The sequence below is a fragment of the Myotis daubentonii genome, chromosome 8, assembly GCF_963259705.1.
Source record: "Myotis daubentonii chromosome 8, mMyoDau2.1, whole genome shotgun sequence".
Lineage (NCBI taxonomy): Eukaryota > Metazoa > Chordata > Mammalia > Chiroptera > Vespertilionidae > Myotis > Myotis daubentonii.
Window position 1 is genome coordinate 59,345,816 of NC_081847.1, and position 19,176 is coordinate 59,364,991.

At 40.8% G+C, this 19,176-nt stretch overlaps 1 protein-coding gene across 5 annotated transcripts in view; it reads right to left on the bottom strand.

Annotated features, from left to right (window-relative positions):
* DLGAP1 (DLG associated protein 1) overlaps positions 1-19,176 on the bottom strand; it is a 629,180-nt gene that overhangs the window by 66,726 nt on the left and 543,278 nt on the right. For 3 of the 5 annotated variants that reach the window (XM_059706574.1, XM_059706572.1, XM_059706575.1), the window contains one exon: positions 6,521-6,550. The exons of the other annotated variants lie outside the window; for them this stretch is intronic. In XM_059706574.1, the coding sequence (XP_059562557.1) occupies positions 6,521-6,550 (30 nt within the window). The remainder of the gene's footprint in view (positions 1-6,520; positions 6,551-19,176) is intronic. 5 annotated transcript variants of the gene reach the window in all.

Here is a 19,176-nt window from a genome sequence, read left to right on the forward strand (position 1 = left end):
TCCTGCATGTCCCCTCCTGGGGATCAAGCCCACAACCCAGGCATGGGCCCCTGACTGGAATCGAACCTGGGACCTGTTAGTCTGTAGTCTGACGCTCTATCCACTGAGTCAAGCTGGCTAGGGCTCCATTACAGTTTTAAAAAATGTTTTTATTGATTTTTAGAGAGAGGTAGTGAGAGGGATAGAGAGATAAAAATAGTGATAACAGAGAAACATCATGGATTGGTTGCCTCCTGCACGCCCCCTACTGGGGATCAAGCCTGCAACCTGGTCATGTGCCCTGACTGGAAATAGAACTTGTGACCTCTTGGTTCATGGACTGATGCTCAACCACTGAGCCACACCTGACAGGCTGAAAATACTTTGTGGATTAAAATTTTTTTATTTTTTATTTTGTGAGGGTTTCCTATATAGGTTTGATTACCAAGGAATCACAGCTAATCAAACTGAGTAAATTTTGCATACATAAATTTAATTATAGACAAAAAAATGATAAAAATCTTTCAAAATATTTACAGAAAACACATTTAATGGGGATGTGGATCACTGTAATATGTTGGAAATAATTTAGGGTGGATTTTCTAAAGGAAGCAGCTCCTGTGTTGAGCGTCTGACCCCTGGTGGTCATTGTGTGTCATAGCTACTGGTAGAATGGTGGAAGGGTCGGATGGTCGCTTAGGCTTTTATATATATATAGATTTTTTTTTTTTGCTTTCATACTATCATTTTTTTAAAAAAATATATTTTATTGATTTTTTACAGAGAGGAATAGAGAGTCAGAAACATCAATGGGAGAGAAACATTGATCAGCTGCCTCCTGCACACCTCCTATTGGGGATGTGCCCGCAACCAAGGTACATGTCCTTGACCGGAATTGAACCTGGGACCTTCCAGTCCACAGGCTGACTCTCTATCCACTGAGCCAAACCAGTTAGGGCTCATACTATCATTTTAGATTGAAAATGTAAAGGCCATTTTCTGAATTTGGGACTCAAGTACAAAAGGGGCTTTGCTATCACTATTAAATTAGCCTTGAAGACTGCTAATTAGACCACAGGCCTTAAAAGCTGCCTTCTTAGGCAGCTTAATCAGCTGTTATTCTTTTAAAGTAAAAACTTTGTTTACATTGAAAACTTCCAGTAGATTGATAAAAATAATAAAAACAAACATATAGACATTACACTCTTAAAAAAAAAACAAACAAAAGAAAATAAATCAGTGATTCAACTGGCAGATTTTCCTTTACAGCTTGCCTTTGATTTATAAATTTCTATTTTCTGCCCCAGGGAGGGTAGTGAAAGTGAGGTTATGGTGCTTTAGCTGTAAACTGCCTTCTGGGTTATGCTAATTTGCTGAAGGTACTCCAGGCTGTTTATTCAGCACAAACTATTAGTTTTTGGCTACAGAAGGCTGCTCTCTGGATATCTGTGGTTGTTGTCACTTTAGTTCTCTTAATTCAAAAACTTCCATATTCTTGATCAGTGTTGACAAATGGCACACTCAGAAACACAGTGAATTTATAATCGACTTCATAAAAAACATTAATATTGATGAAATCAGTCTTTATCTAACACTTTGTTGGATTAGCCTGAAAACCTTTCCTCTTCTCACTAACCCCCCACACCACCCCCTAGGACTGGAAGAGCAGGTGAGGGGACATTCCATCTGATGGAAACACCCCCGATTTGGGTTGTGATTGGCGCCTGGCACTGTTCACCTGGGAGACTGCTCCTGGATCCACACAGATGTCATGGTTCCCAGCAAGGTGATCAGGAACTCTATTCCCTCTAAGTTCTTTCAAAGTGGAGAAGCAACTGTTTATGTTGCTTGTTTGTCTATGGCTTTGCCCCAAGTGAAACTGACTTCAGTGGTGCTATGACATAATCCTAGAGGAATGATCATTTGTTTGCCAGATCTTTGGATGCTGAAAAAAGGGAGAGATGCAGGGAAGGCAGCAGAGAAAGAGGAAAGGTAAAGAAGAGAATAAGAACTTATTGAGCACTTCCTGTATGCCATTTACTGTGTTAAATCAGCTTGTTTAGCCTTAAGAAGTAGAGATCCCCTTTTTATTGGTGAGGGCACCAAGGCAAATAATGGTTACTTGCCAAAACTATAAGTGGTTACTTGCCAAACAATGGTTGGCTTTCTGTTGCCTGATGGCCCCCCAACCCCAATTCCATGCCTTCTATTGCATGTGTAGAAACAGAGGAGTGCAGCTGGGATACAGGGGGAGGAGAGGGAAGGGAGGAAGGGGAGAAAGAAAAACTAAAAAAAAAAAAAAAAAAAAAGAGAGCGCTCTGAAATGCTGCCAATAGTTATTCAAGGTCAATTCTATCTGCGGCAAGGGTAATCCTAAGCAAGACCACAAACTAGGCATACCTTGTTTCTGGGTCACATTGCCCCATCTTTGCCATTTCGGGAGGGTCCTAGTTTTAAGAAGCTATTTGGTAAATTTTCAACTTAATTCTCATTCCTCAGAGACCTTTAGGGTGATGGTATTAGGAGGTGGGGCAATTTGTGATAGCAGCCTAAACAGACTAAGACAAGGGTATTTTGGGATTCATCCCATGTCATATGGAAAATAGAATTTAAGCAAAGCAAATGAGTATCCCACTCCTCAGCACGCATGTGAAGTTAGGTCAGAGCGTTGCAACAGAAAAAGCAGCTCTACTTTTACAGCTGTGAATTTTGAAAATGGGAACAAAAATTGCATCACGATTTTACTTGATTTATCTTTCCCATATTTGAGGATTTGTTGCAATTCCTGGGTCTGAGGCCATGAGGTCATCAAAAACACCACCTTGGATGTGACAACAGCCCCAAGTCCCCTGCTTTGATGGTTCATGAACCATTATCAGGGAGAAATAAGACACTTAAAAAATATCTAAATATCTAAATAAAATGGAGTGACAAGAAGCTAAAGAAAAACAGAAGCTTCACGTGTCAGGGGAGCTTTTGTTTATAAAATCACAGTTGTTCACAGAGGTTTTACTGTTGACGCTCACCCATTCTCCTCTAGTGCTAACTGAAACCCCCAGTGTCCCCACTGAGAGGCGGGGGGCAGGGGAGGTGGGGGGGGGGAAGAGGGGGGTAGCCTGGGGGTTGGGCAAGGGCTAAAGTCAAACTTCATTCCCTCATACAGGCTTTGAAAAGAACTTGATGTCATTTTGGAATCTTACCTACCTACCAGGTAGGAACAAATCATCTTTGAGACAAGTCTCATCACGGAACACACCTTGGGTATCAGCTGCAAAGCCTGTCATCAGCCTCCATTGCCTCATCTTGCCCTTCAGACTTGCTGCCTCCCTGCCCGAATGCTCCCCACTCCCCTCATGTCTGAACTCATCTCCTCATATGCTGGATAAAGAGCTTCTGGTTGGGGCTGGGCCCTCCCGCCCTGGAAAGAAATAGCTGCCTTCGGAATATCAGAGCAATTCTAATCAGGCGTGACTCAGCTCTTCCGTGACCTCTGTTTTCATTTTTCCTCGATTAGGCTGCTGCACTGGTCCTGCTTGTGGAAATATGTGTCCCTCCCTCCGCCTTCTCCCTCCTTGCTCAATTTCAAGGGGAAAAATCCCTTTTAAGAGGAATATTTAGAATTCTTGCCCTGGGATGGTTTTTCTCTCCTTGCCATTGCCCTTACTATCTCCCCTGCCCCTCAGTTTGCTGTCTGGATGTCTCTCCCTTACACCAGTTTTCTCAGAGTTTGGGCTTATCAATCTAAAATTAGATTCCAGGATTCTTCACTGCAGTTGTTTCTTTCCAACTTGTTTTTCCCCATTCAAATATTTCAAACTAAGTGAAGCATCGATGTGTGTTTCTGTTTAAGTATAATTTTAAGTCTTATAACGTGGAAGGACAATTCACTTTAATCTTACCATTAATGTGATACAGGCTTTTTCATCCTGCTGAATTTAAAAGCTTATGTGAAGCTGCACAATGCCGACGGGGGCACCCCTGCTTCAGAAGAAGAAAAGGAATAAAACTGCAAGCAAAACTACTTGGTAGGAAGGAGCAACTGGAATCTGTTGATTTTCTCTTATGACGCTGACAACTGTTTTATTTTTAAAAAGAGAACAGAAAGGGAAAGGATAACGCACCTACAACAGTAATGCTATTTTCAGAGTTCTAGGGTAATCCAGAACAGAGTCACTTTTGAAGAAAAAGAAACAGGTTTCATTTCTGGCAGTGGATCCGGCCACTGATTTGCATATTCCTTGACATGAGAAGTTGTATGATGATGCCTTGAGTTCATTCCACAGATGGAAAGTAGCAAGTACAGGAATTAGCTAAATATTCACAGGGACTACCATCTGAGGTTTGATTTGGAATCAAGAGAGAGTATCTGACATACATTTCACTGAGCATGCTTGTCAAAAATCTCACATTCCAGATGCACCAAGAATGCATGCATTGAGCACACACACACACACCCCGGCCGACAACTGCATCCCAGGCGGCCCCTGCAACACACATGTTCTAACACAGTTACAGCAGAGCATGCTCCCAAGCCTTCAACAGCCCTCAGCCAATCAGCTGCCAAAAGATGCTCAAGCGGCAGTTGAAGTGGGCCTCTGGTATCCATGGCCACTTCAGAGAACTTCCTGTGACTCAGAGGAGGTGATGAGGAGGCTGTTAAAAAAGCCCCCAATAGTCAGCCTGCTTCCTGCCCTCATTCTTCCTTACTCTCATTTTTCTCTGGAGACCATATACCTGTTTTGGGGGTTCAGATAGGCCATGCTGCCTAGTAATAACAGTAGTTACTAGCAAGATAATGAACAGAACAATAGTTATAGCTGAAGAATCGTTTTTACATTATCGAATGTTCTCGTAGCTTTCTACAAAACTTATTTTGTTTTTCTGTCCTTTTGTTGTAAGTGGAATACTGTGCTTAAGCTAAGCAGGCAATGGAAAGCTCCAACTTCAAGGCCGTTACTTGATAAAACATCCAACAGCCCGGAGTGGACCAACTGCTATCTGGAATTCTACAGATAGTGACCTGAAACTCGGAGCCCGCTTGCGTGGGAGTTTCTGCCCGCAAGGTCTTTCTCACGGGCCTGCTTGCTTTTGTTGCCACTTCTATGTTTTGTCGGGCATGGAGCGGTTTGGATAGCCTCTCAATACAACTGCGTGTTACCGAGCCTGGGGAAGGTGTATTCCTGCTTAGCCTCGCAGAGGCCCGAAACGTGCCCCCTGCCCTCACTGGCTCCTGGAGGTGACATCCTCGTGCTCCTCCCTCTCGACCGGGACGCACCACGGCCTGCACCTGCTCCTGGTCCTTGCCTCGCCTGAGAGGAGCAGCATGCTTCTTGCCAGGCGTGTCAGAAATATTGCCTTTGAAACTTTGAAAAAAATGTGATGGTACTAAACCTACAGAAGGCAGAGTCCCCCACTACGGACTTGCCAGCCCAATGGGTACATTACTGAGCCCCTTTCTCATCCTCCAACCTTGGAACGCCAGCCCTCCCAATCCTTTATTTGAGTCAAGCGGATGGTCTCACCACTCCAACCCCCCTTGCGTTTTCCCACTCCCCACCTCCATGCATTGCCCATTCATCAAGCCACATCGCCCTTTAAATGTGAAGACTCACCTTAAACCCCACCACCTCTTCCAAGGAGCCTCCCCTCCGAAGCATGACTGACAAACTCCCAATAGATGAGAACACACACATCCCAAAACAAACACAGAAACTCACAAAAAGAGAAAATTACACATTCTCTACTTTCAGATTATATGCGTCTATGAGGGCAAGGGAATCAACTTTATGCCAATAACCAATGAACCATTTCAAACAGTGAGGTATTTTTAATAGTCTTGGGGGTTACTCAGCAAAATGCTGCTATGTGTCTTCTCTTCCCCAATGATTCTCCTCTGTCTTCAAATCCCTCTTCCTTTTCTTCTCAGCTTCTTGAATGCATAACGAACGGGGACTGCCACTTGCCCGATAGGGATAATATGGAAAATACTAGAGGAAGCTGGGCCTCGAAATCCCCCCTGGGTGTCACACAGCTCGGGAAGAACCTGCACTTGAGCCTGGCAAATGCCTTAGCCACTTGGTTTTCTCATCAGGAAGCCTTGATGACTACGGGCCTATATATTCCTGGGCAATCATGTCTGCTATGTTGGCATAAAGGGACCAAAACGCTCTAGAGAAGGCTCTGCTGAAAGATTGGGGGCAAGGCTCCTGATAAGACCCAATGTCCAGCCTCAAAGAAGGCATTTGGAGGGCCAGGGGATCCCTACAGAGCCCTGGATCTGAGGCAATCACATCAGAAAATACAAACAGATATGTTCGCTCGTAAATGCTGCCTTCTCGGGTCAGCGTTCATGCCACTTGTGGAGGGTGGAGAGACTTGTGGCAGAAAATGATCAGAACGAGGAGAAACACAGACGGAATGGCAATAGCTGGCAATTAGAACATGGCATCCAACACCACTGCCACAGAAGCTTACTAGCTATAAAGCCACGCTATGCAACCTTGAAGCAAAACATTACTGATTTTGTGGTTGTAAAACATACCTTCAACTGCAGAACTCAGTTTTATGACACCTTGAATAAAAACAAAAAGTGGCAGTTATATAATGGACCCGAAATACCTTTCCCAGTCTTCTCTTAACAAACACATGCTTCAGATCTGGACTTTTTTTTGCTGGCATTTTGATAATTTAACTAAACAAATGTTGACTTTAAGAACTAAGTAACTTTCAGTCTGTGATTAGACATCATGGGTGTCTTCATTTCCCCAGGAAAATCATTCAAGGGAGTTTTTCATGAAAATGATCTGACATTCCTGGGTGAAACAAAGGCCAATCTGTCTGTCTGACTATTTCCGTACATAAATCATGCTGGATAATGGATTAATAAAACTTCATACAATAGGCCACCAATGTCTAGTACTTCCTACTTATGACTGTGTATAGAGATCCTTTGATATATGCTGGAGCAGGGTTTCTGTTGAAATATGTAACAGGTGGTTAAAAACCATGGTGTGATCTGGCAACCTCCTTCTTTGGGGTGGTTGGGTTGCAGGCGTTTTCTGGTCTGAGTGTTAGGCAGTCCCACTCCCTGCGGGTCAGACAGAGAGAGGACTATCTGAGCATGCCAAATTGTTCAGGAAGCAAGTGCACATTACCCTTGTGCTTTTTGGGTGAATCCAAAGGTAAAACTACAAAACTAAGATAAATTAGACCTGCTTCGATGATTTGATTTAAAAAGTTTCCTTTTGTAAGTAATAGTTTTAAATAAACAATATTTCCCCGAATTCTCTGTGATGGCCATGGCACTGTAGGCTGAGCAAACATGTCTACTGTTTTGGTTGACATCCTGGTTCTCTTGGAAGTTGGAGGAGTTTCAAATTAAAAAATGGAGACAAAATTGGTAAACCAAATGGGCTTCAGCATGAACACACTCTGATTTTAGCAGATTATGTTCACAAAAAGACAAACTTGCTCTCTATCATAAATTTCAAGTTGCGTGTTGAATTTCATGTTTCATGCAGAACCAGTAGTGTCTGCTCAGTGTTTAACAAGGGACTCTTCAGGGGGAAAAGTATGTATACTATATGTATGTGTGCTATTATAAATTTTGCTAATATGAATGATGTGTAGTATGCAATCTACAAATAATAATAGAATATACAGTACTCTTTGTTGCAAGTTCTATTATAGCCAATTGACTCTCACATAATGCTTCTGTTGATTTTGGTCAAACACTTGTATCCACAGCCAGCAAACCAACCATGATTTGACAAATTCATGCATTGAGTAGCGCCCCAACTGCTCTTTTCCCTATAAATTTATTATCATTACACCTTTTATATGATCTATTGTTAAACTATTTTTTATGTTCATATAAATTATTGTCATTAAAGTAAAACTCTTTCAAGTTCAACACTATGCAAATACTCCCACCATGACCGATTTCAAGCTACCAGGTTGATGTCACTGAACATGGAGTTGAGAAGAGATGAGCAGTAGCAACACCATTGTACAGTATTTCATTATACAAGTACAGTAGATATAAACAACCGTAAGAGTATAGATAGCAAAATGTAATTAGATGATTATGATGTAAAGATTTTTAGGTATTTACTACCCTTGTTGTGTTTTTTGTTTTTTTTTAGTTAATCCTCACCTGAGGATATTTTTCCATTGATTTTTAGTGAGTGGAAGGGAGAGAGAAACATCGATGTGAGAGAGACACATCAATTGGTTGCCTCCTACACAAGCCCCTACCAGGGCTGGGGATTGAGCCTGCAACCGAGATATGTGCCCTTGACTGAAATCGAACCCGGGACCCTTCAGTTTGCGGGCTGAGCCAAACCGGCTAGAGCTATTAACTTTGTTTTAAATTTAATTTATTTAATTGTAAATTTAAATGATTTAATTTGTAATAATGGCTGTGTTTAATAATGGACTCACAAAATTTCTGAAAAATGTAACAACTGGCTCTCCCAACCTGGACAGAACCAGGTCTAGCATAGCATTATCTTAACTGATGTTTCTTTCTACTCAAGCCCAGAAAAGAAAATCTCAATCTTCAAAATACTTTCTGAGTTATTCACAAAAAAGGATTATAATTTAACTGAACAAGCTGAATGTGAGTAAGCTTAGCATTTACTATTATTTTGCCAGTAATTTCAAAACCTTTTAAACCTGTCATATGCAAAAGTATACTGTACATAGGTTACCTTGGAAATAACAGTCATTGACAATCAACTAAGAACACAACCTAAACAGACTTGGCATCCTTTTGGTCAGGTGACTATGCCAAGAGGTATGAGTCATTGGCTTATTAAACAATGATCCTGTCTTTTGTAAACTGTAGAATCTTTATACAGGAAACCAGGTCAAAATATTGATTTTTTCCCCCAGCCATCTTTGTTTTTGTGTTTAACCATGTTGATAGCAACAGTGAAAGGACAAGGCACTCTAATCAGTATGTAGAAATAGGCACTATGCAAGCAAAGCAAGAAAATCTAAACAAATTCTTATAGGAAATGTGGGTGGTGATGGACCAGAGCCCAGCAATGCATTTGTTGGGTAAGGGGGAAAAGATAAGTTAAAAAAAAATAAAAGTCTGACTTTAGAACTCTAATTATAAAGATTATCTTAATAAAAACTTTAGTGATTCATTAGCTCCATATGAACTGTTCTTATTTTTTAAAAACTCAAATTAAGCTTTTTTTAAATAGTAGGATAGGCCTTTATATTACAAGTAACTATGCTATAGTGAAAATAAAGAAGTAGCTAAATCTAGTTGGATAGCTAATATTAACATTTTATAAAAAATTATAGAATGAGGGAAAATATATATGTTATCTTATAATAGGAATCATTTTTATAAGTTTGAATATTTAAGAAATGATTAATGTTGCTGCTGAAAAGGTACACGTAGCACTGTTGACTTGCAGGACACACAATAGACATTATTTGGTGATTGGCTGACAGTGACATTGCCTGGAATTCAGGGTGAGCCATAACACATACGCATATGTATATACAGACAATGGATCCTACCCTTCCCACCCCACATTTAATTCCTCATAGTTTGCAGAAGTGTTTGAAAAATAGAAAAAAAAAAAACCAACAAAAAACAAAAGAGAGAAAAGAAAAACAAACTGTTCTTTCCTCAATTTAATATCTTTAGTGTAGTAAAATTCCTAATCTTGTGGGAGATTCATGCAGGCCATGTCCATTGTCTTCCTACAAGTCAGAGCCAATCACTAACCAGAAATGCTTTCTGCTGCAGTACTCAAATTCCAAAGTTACTTCACCGTCTTTCCTTCCACTCTCACCTAATGATTAATTTCAACTGATCTAAAATAATTCTTACGAGAAAGGGTCAGGTTAAAGTGTGAATGACGAAGGCTCACTAAAACCCTCTAACGATACCTCGTTGTTGTTGAAATACTAATCAAAACTTTAACCCTGGCCATCAAGGCCCAATGTGACATATCCCTGCTTATTTTCCTATTTATTCTACTTCATCTCACTTGACTTTCTCTTTTATTCAAGACTAGAGGCCTGGTGCACAAATTCGTGCACAAGTGTGGTCCCTCAGCCTGTTCTGTGGGAACGGGCCAAAACTGGTTCCCTGACATTCCCTGAGGGGTCCTGGATTGCAAGAGGGCACAGGCCAGGCAGAGGGACCCCACTGGTGCACAATCAGGGCCAGGGAGAGACATGGGAGTTTGGACAGCTGGGGAGGAACCGTTGGAGGGCTCCAGGGTGTGTCCAGCACATCTTGCTCAGTCCCAATCAGCCAGACCCCAGCAGCAAGCTAACCTACTGGTTGGAGCATCTGCCCTCTCCACGTCATAGCGAGAGGTTGAGCAGCCTTAGCATACCACTAGCATGTTACGCTTTGATTGGTTGAAAGGCTGACTGGCCAACCGAACACTTAGCATATTAGGCTTTTATTATATAGGATGCTTTAGTCACTTCTGTCTTCTTTCTGTTCTTTGCAATGCTAATGACTTTCTACCTCTGGCTATTGCCCTTGCTACTCCTTCTGGCTTAAATGCTCTCCCCAACCTGCCAGTCTGCCTACAGCTAGCATTTTCTCTTCTTTCATATTTTACTTCAAATGTCACTTCCATGGAGAGTTCTTCCTTGACTACTGTATTCAGAGCAGCCTCAGTAATAACTCTCTAGACCAGGGGTGGGGAACCTTTTTTCTGCCAAGGGCAAGTTGGATATTTATAACATTATTTGCAGGCCATACAAAATTATCAACTTAAAAACTAGCCTGCTATATACGGTCAAAGATTTAATTAACTCACCCCTAATGCCTTGGCAGGGCCAGAACAAATGATTTTGTGGGCCTTATATGGCCTGAAGGCCGGACATTCCCCACCCTTGCTCTGACCATCTTTCTCTTTTATTTTTTTCATAGCAGTCATCACTAGGTAGAATTATCTCATTGACTTATCATTTGGTTCCTTGTTTATATCTATTTTCCTCATTAGAATTAAGCAGAGTTGAGAGCAGAGACCTACCTGCTCTTCCTTGCTTGCTGCTGTAACTCCCCTGACTAGAACAGTGCCTGGCATAGAGTAAATACTCAATAAATGTTATCACTACCAAGTATTTCTAGGTATCCTAAAAGAGAATTTTATTAATTCCAGAAAATGTACTTCAAACATGTTATCTTAATTGTGGATATTGCTGACTAGAGTTCCCACATTTCATTATAATGACTATTGTCTGTTTCTACTCAGAGGCCAGTCTTCGTGGAGGTGATCATTGAAGTGTGGAGTGAATATACATAAGTTACAGTAGTTAATTAGGTTTCAGGATTATAATATTAAAAAGGTACCTAAGAAGTAAGTTTATCAACTAGTTGGAGACAGATAATGTTCTAAATGGACTTCAAGGAATATTAGCTAATTGATTTTATATCCAAATATCTCTAGAATCTACAGTTCTCACCTCTACTGTCATCACCCTAAGTCAAATGATCATAGCCATGTTCACATGACTCTATATGCTAAGAATTGAGAAAGAGGAACTAAGAAAGAGCCATTCAGTTTTTAATAACCTCCTTCCAGTGCATTCTTACCCTGCAGCTGGAGTGATCTTTTCCAAAGCAAGTACAATTATATGTTATAATTAAATGTTAAATGGCTCCTTTAAAAATGTTAAATGGCTTTTTATAATTTTTAAGATAAAGATAAAAAAGGTTAACATGACTTGCAAAGTCTTCACGATGTCACCCTTGGCAGGATAAGTATGGCTACAAGTTCCTCCCTACACCTGCCATAGAGAGTTGGGGGCTATGTGCCTTCTTGAATCCAGGCAAGCTCTCTGATTGCCTTGACCATTAAAATACAGTGGAAATGATGCTCTCCCAGGGTCTCTCCAGGCTTTATGAAACAGACAGCTTCTTCCTCTCGTCTGTTGGATCATTCCCACTTGGAACCCCGAGATACCAGGTAGAAGTCTGAGATTGCTCTGATGAAGGGGCCGGGTGCAGACATTCTGATAAACCACATCAGCTGAGGGAAGAAGCTGGATGGCCTGGAGGAGACTGTTGATGAAAGCTGGGAGGGCAGGAAAAAACTGACCTTGGAGATAGAAAGAAAATGCAACTTTTCTGATGTAGTGGCAGAAAGTTTGGCAACATTATGACCTGTAGTAACATGGAAAGTAGAAAATATACTTAATGAATTCTTAGATTTTAGTGAGGAGATTTCTAGGCAGAATGATTAAAGTGCCAATTAGTTTTTTTTAAATAGTTGTATATAATAAAATATAAAGACAAGTTTAAAAAAGAACTGCTCAGTTTTCAAACAACATTTAGAGAAAATATAGAGCTAGTAATTGTCAGTTTAAAGAAAAAGGTAAAAGGGTTTCACATTTCTAGTCTTTTTAAAGGCAAAAGTCTCTCAAAGTAAGAAATTGATTGAAGGTGAAAATCATCTTAAGGGTATGGCTGTAAGACCCTTTCATATGATTTTAGAAATATTTAAGTGTGTGCCTCATAAAATTATACAGAGACATGAGGGCTTCTAAGAATCCTAAGGGTATTGTTCCACAGCAGCCTGATTCTGAGCACAGGCCAAGGAAGGACCTATATTGAGGAGAATTGTGGATGTGTGTTTTGTCTAAAGGAGTAAAGTCTAATAAGATTCAAAGGAAGTCCAGAAAGATTTTAAGAGAAGTGTATTAGTGGATGCATTATCAGCTAGGACAAAAATGGGCAGAAGTAGTTCAAAGTGAAAGAGTTTTTAAAGGCCCCCATCTCCTATGGTCAGGAAATAGGCTGAGAAGATTATACAGCTGCTAATACCATTTCTTATGTTTTATGGACTGAATTATGCTCCCCGCTCCCCATTCATATGTTGAGGTCCTAACTAATCCCCAGTGATGGTATTTGGAGATGGGACCTTTGGGATGTAATGAAGTTCGATAAGGTCATGAGGGTAGGACCCCCATGATGGGAATAGTGCCCTTATAAGAAGAGGAAGAGAAAGATACTATTCTCTCCACATGTACACACTGAAGAAAGGCCATGCTAGCACACAGTGCAAGATAGGAAGAGCGTTCTCATCACAACCTGACCATGTGGCACCCTAATCTCAGACTTCTAGTCTTCAGAATTGGGAGAAATAAATATCTGTTGTTTAAGCCATGCAGGCTACGGTAGTTTGTTATGGTAGCCTGAGTTGACTAAGACATTATACAAACAGGACAACTCAGAAGGTGCAACCAAGAGTTTGTAGGGTGGAGACAAGAGTTGCAGAGAATCATTCCTGGGAAGTGGGACTGTGCCCTCTAGTTAAGGAACTGGCAACATAAGAATTTCAGAATTGCTATGTACCTGTGATGGCTATGTGCGTCTTGTTCCTCTACTCTTTGAATGAAAGTGCTCATTGCATCGATGTCATCTCTGCATCATTAGCCTGTGTGTGGAACAGATGCCTTTTCTTTTTACTTCACAAATCTTCATACTGAGAGAAACTGTACTAGAGAACTATATCAAAGGAACTTCATCAGCACCTGGACCTTATTTAGATGGTGAGAACCTGAATCTCAAACTTAAACTTCATGCCATAAAGAGATAAGATTTTTGGAAGGCTTTAGAAGGAGTGAGTATATTTTGCTTTACAGAGGAATCTAAATAATTTGTGTACCGAGGGTGAACCATAGCCTACTAGAAATGGAAACTGTTAAATTAATTGAAACTGTTCCAATTTCAATTAATTTAAACAGTAGAATACAAATTAGGTACGAAGAGAGCGATTCTGCAGGCTGTGGGAATGGAGGGAACAGAATCTTTACCTAGCCATCAGCGCTAAGGTGAGCAGCCAGTCCTTCCTCCTTTGGATGAAGGGGTACAGTAGGAAAAGGTTCACAGTCTAGTTAGATATTACTTCTTTTTTTTTTTTTTTTTAAATATATTTTATTGATTTTTTACAGAGAGGAAGGGAGAGAGATAGAGAGTCAGAAACATCGATGAGAGAGAAACATCAATCAGCTGCCTCCTGCACATCCCCCAGTGGGGATGTGCCCGCAACCCAGGTACATGCCCTTGACCGGAATCGAACCTGGGACCTTTCAGTCCGCAGGCCGATGCTCTATCCACTGAGCCAAACCGGTTTCGGCTAGATATTACTTCTTAACTTAAATTTAGGAATAATTTAAACAATTTGAGCACTTCAATTTCCTTTAGGTCAGTGGTTCTCAACCTTCTGGACCTTTAAATACAGTTCCTCATGTTGTGACCCAACCATAAAATTATTTTCGTTGCTACTTCATAACTATAATGTTGCTACTGTTATGAATCGTCATGTAAATATCTGATATGCAGGATGGTCTTAGGCGACCCCTGTGAAAGGGTCCTTCGACCGCTAAAGGGGTCTCAACCCACAGGTTGAGAACCGCTGCTTTAGATGCTCAGGAAAGCACCCTGATTTTCACCAAAGACATAAATGTGAGCGGGCACTGATTGTCTTTGTTTTGTTTTTTTCCTCGGCACTCCTGTGCCCACACACGCCCAGCAGCCTCCTCTTCTCTGCACCAGGGTTATAAAAAGGAATTTAGGCAACTTCAATTGTGCTGAGCTGCCTGTCATTCTCCTTGATCTGGGAGGGCTCTGTGGCTGCTTTGACCAATAAGTGATCTCTGCAAGTATGTGGGCCCAGAACTTATGATTTCTTATATTTTGGACACTATCCCTGGGAGCCCTGAGCTACCACGTGAGAAGTCTTGAAGCAATGCTGGAGGTACCACTTATAGGTGCTCTGTTCAACCATCTCAGCTGAGCCTACACTCCTAGACATTGAAACTAAGGTGCCAGGCCTGTAAATAATACCATCCTGGACCCCTTAGACCAGTCCAACCTCTTGCTGAATGTGGCACAGAAGAATCACCCAGCTGAACCCTGTCTAAATTCTTGACCTATATGATCACAGGTTATAATAAAGTAGTTGTTTTTAACCTGCTGAACTACACTTTGGGGCAATACTAGCTACGTAGTGACAGATAACTGAAACAGTTACCTCTGCCTAAATTCTGACCTCACTGTACAGCTAACGTCTTAGCTTTCTGTTCAACAGCCATACGACTTTTTTGGTTCTCTGAATATTAGCATGATATTAATATTAACAGGAACATTAACATCTCCTCACCCTTCTTGGCCTTTCAGCTCTTAGTTTACAAAAATTTTCTCAGGAAAGCTCTCCCTGACCCACTAGGTGAGTTTCATTGTTACAGTAAAGTCTCCCACAAGAACTGTATTTCTTTCTTTCAGAGCAATTACCTCTGTGATTATTTCATTAATGCTGGTCTCCACCTCTAGATTGTAAACTCTGATGAACAGAGAGCAGGACTCTTTGATCATCACTGAATTCCCAGAGTCCAGCAGTGTGTCCGGACAAAGCAAGTGCTGAGCAAATATTTGTTAAGTAGATGAATGAAATATTTGATGCAGCTGATAAGGATTCTCTCCTTACCACAACCTTTAATAACTGTGCCATGATTCTTCTCTCACATGCAGTGCACATTTGGATTAGAAGCCACTGTAACTGGGAAAGACGGTGTGACATGATATTAGGCCACTGCTCCTGCCTTGCTATTGTCTGTGAGGGCAGCTGAGCACAACTGAAGTTGCCGAAGTTCCTTTTTATAACCTGGTGCACAGAAGAGGAGGCGAAAGGTTGCTTCTGGGTGTGTGGGGGACAGGAGTGCAGAGAAAAAAACACCCCAAAACAAAACCAATCAGTGCCCGCTCACATTTATGTCTTTGGTGAAAATCAGGGCGCTTTCCTGAGCGTCTAGAGAAAGTTGGGGTGCTCAATTGTTTATATTATTCCTTAGTTTAAGTTTAGAAATAATTTCTAACTAGATTGTGAGCTTTTTCTTATAACCCTTCATCCAAAGGAGGACTGACCAGTTGCATGCCTTAGGGCTGATGTCTGGTTAAAGAGTCTGTTCCCTCCATTCCCACTGCCTGCAGAATTGTTTTCTTCATACCTAATTCGTATTCTACTGCTCTTTTGAAAATGCATTTTTCCCAGTTATTTAGTCCTGTGGATGTGGAAAATAGATGATCTATTGGAAATAGTCTTTCTTAAAAAATTTCTGCTCTATTTTATTAAGGTTTTGATCTGTCATTTTTGTTGTAAGTGAAATAAATGTTCTTATAATTTATTTCTGAACATGTCCTTATAGGTATCAATAATTGTCCTTTTATTTCCATTTTACAACTTAATAAGTATGTTCCTTTGCCTTGTTATATTTCTACTTAACACTAGTCATCAAATGGGTCCATGTACAATATTTCATTAAATGAGTTCAGAAGAGCTCCACTCAAAGAAAGGAGGATTACCAATGACCCATAATGTTCCTGTTCTTTTTAAATGAAAACACTGCCAAATGGCAGGGCTACTATGTAGACAGATATGGCTCCTGTCATTTCAGTGAGTGCAAACACTCTGGGATTTTGCCTGTTTCTACTTCTCTGATGTATCCTCCCTCCCTAAGTGCACAATACTGCACTTGTACCTTTTGAACATGTAACTGATTAAAGAGCTGGCCAGGAGGCAGATGTAGGCACACCTTTGATCTCTCATCCTTGGGGGCCAAGGGAGGGCAGACACCTGGCGCTGCCAAGCGGGGAAACAAAACACAGCCTGGATTACCTTAAAGGGAACCGCAGGTCTAGCCAAAGGTGCAGCTGGATTGGCTGAATGGGCACGAGGGAGGAGAGCCCACAGTTGGACAGAGAAAGTTCCAACAATATGATTCAGACTATCTGGGGGTTGGTTAGGACGACCGTTTCTTAGGCAGAGGACTGGAAATATCAGGCAACTGTATTAAGAGAAAGTGAAAAGTAATTCTTTTGCAAGGAATATTGCAAAATGTTCAGCTGTGCACATGCTGAAAGGCAATTTTAATGGCAATTCAGGAAGCTTTCAAGGAAAGGATTTATGCACCCTTTTCCCCCTTAGCAGAACTCTTTTGTTTCTTAAGGATGTCTGTCACCTTTACACCAGGATGTTGTAAATGCTCTTGGTGAAAATGAGATGTGAGCACTTCCTATGATTTTAGTGAAATTGCATTGCCCCCTGGCGTCTGTGTGCTGTTGTTACACCATCGCATAGAAAGTCTAAAGAATGCCAATCAGCTGTGTAAGGCTGTAGCTTCCCGTCTTATCTTGGATCACAGAATATAGTCTGAAATATCAAATGTAGACATGGTTTGACAAGAACGGGAAAATTTGAAATAAAGACTCCTTCCTTTGTCATCCTCAGTGGAATCTCCTGAGATTTTCAAGTAGCTTTGAAAAGGAATGGATAAGATTCTAATGAGCAAAATTTGAATTCATGAATGGTTACGTGAGTGGCTTCCACACATCTACCCGTTTTCCAAGAACCAACTCAAATATCTCCTGTGCTAGAAAACCCTTTCAGGCTTCTCTTTGGCATCTTACACACCTGAACTGTCATGCCTTTCTCTGCCTTCGTGCTTCCTTCTCTGATGGAAACTTGAAAGCGGGATTACACCTGGTTTTCCTTTGTATCCACCGTGACTACCACAGTGCCTGGCAGATGGTACGTGTCTAACAAAAATGTGTTGTTTGTTGGTTGCATATAACAATGCTATTCACAAAATGATCCAAAGTATTTACTGATTAACCACCTGCTGAAAATCAATATGGTAACCAACTTGGAGGCAGGAGAACATGGTCCTTGGATGGATCTTAGGAGGCCCTTAAGCCCCCTGAAACTGTCAGACACCATGTCCAATTATGGCAGAGAAGGTCAGAATAACCTAAACCTAGAATATATCTAGTTGTAACAATCTAGGGACCTAGAAAACTATTCAGACTTTAGCTTCCATTTCCTTCCCAAGTGAACCTCTATTCTAGAGAGATCATGAGTATATTTGTTATCACTAATTCAGTTTTAAATTTCTTTGGGGGCAGATATTTCTAGTAGTAAGTAAAGCTTCTGAATGTTCTTACTGAAGATACCGTGGCATGTTGATCAAGGCCATCAACCCTGAGCTGAGTGACAATAAGCATGAGACCTTGGTGTTTGGGGCAGGTTAGGTGTACTGAAGGGCAGACTATGAAGAAACTGAAACTATGAATCAAGGGTCAGACTTACCTATGTTTCATGGATACAGTGCTATTCTTCTTTGGATATCATTTTATGACAGAAAAAAAATGACCAGATATGAAGAATTGATTGTATTAGGATGAGTCAAGAGGTTGCTATTATTAGCAAGACTGCTTTTAGTTATAGTATTGTCAAATTAATACTATTATTTTTTTGTTCTTTTTTTCTTTTCAAATTAATACTATTAATAAAAGTTTCCTGGAAGCCATTTGTTATGCTTTTTTAAAAAAAATAATAATAATAATAAAAAAATATATATATATTATTGATTTTTTACAGAGAGGAAGGGAGAGGGATAGAGAGAAACATCGATGAGAGAGAAACATTGATCAGCTGCCTCCTGCACACTCCCTACTGGGGATGTGCCCGCAACCAAGGTACATGCCCTTGATCGGAATCGAACCTGGGACCCTTGAGTCCGCAGGCCAACGCTCTATCCATTGAGCCAAACCAGTTAGGGCTGTTATGCTTTAAATACAAAAATTTTCAAGAAAGAAGGCTGGCATAGTAGAGGCACAATTCATGGTTTTTAAGAACTTGAATTTTATAGTCAAACTAAATAGATACAAATATCAACTGTACCACTGACCAACCATTTGACCTTGAAAAAAAATCACTAAACTTTTCTGTATCTCAGTTTCCTCAAACACCAAAATGGGGATGTCTGAATGGCTACTACGAATGGGAGTCAAGAGCAGTCTTCTTTGTCCCTGGTTCTTTTTGAAGGGGTCCGGAATATGCCACTGTGGCATAAAATTATTTTGAGCTGATGGCATTTGAGAATAGGCTCCCCCCTTCCCCACCCCCCAAACGCCCTTATCTGCCTAAAAGCAGAGCCTCACAAACAACTCAATTGTTACAAATCCATTCCCCAGGAGTTTCTGCAACAAGAGAAGATGGACTCTTATCACCAGAGAGAAGAAATGTCACCACATTTAAACAGACATTGTCACAAAACTATTATATCTCTCATCTGTTTCCCTAAGGGTCCATTTCTCTTTCCTAAAAGTCATTCATAAGTGCTTTTCCCTTCCTTCCCTGCCCCTAT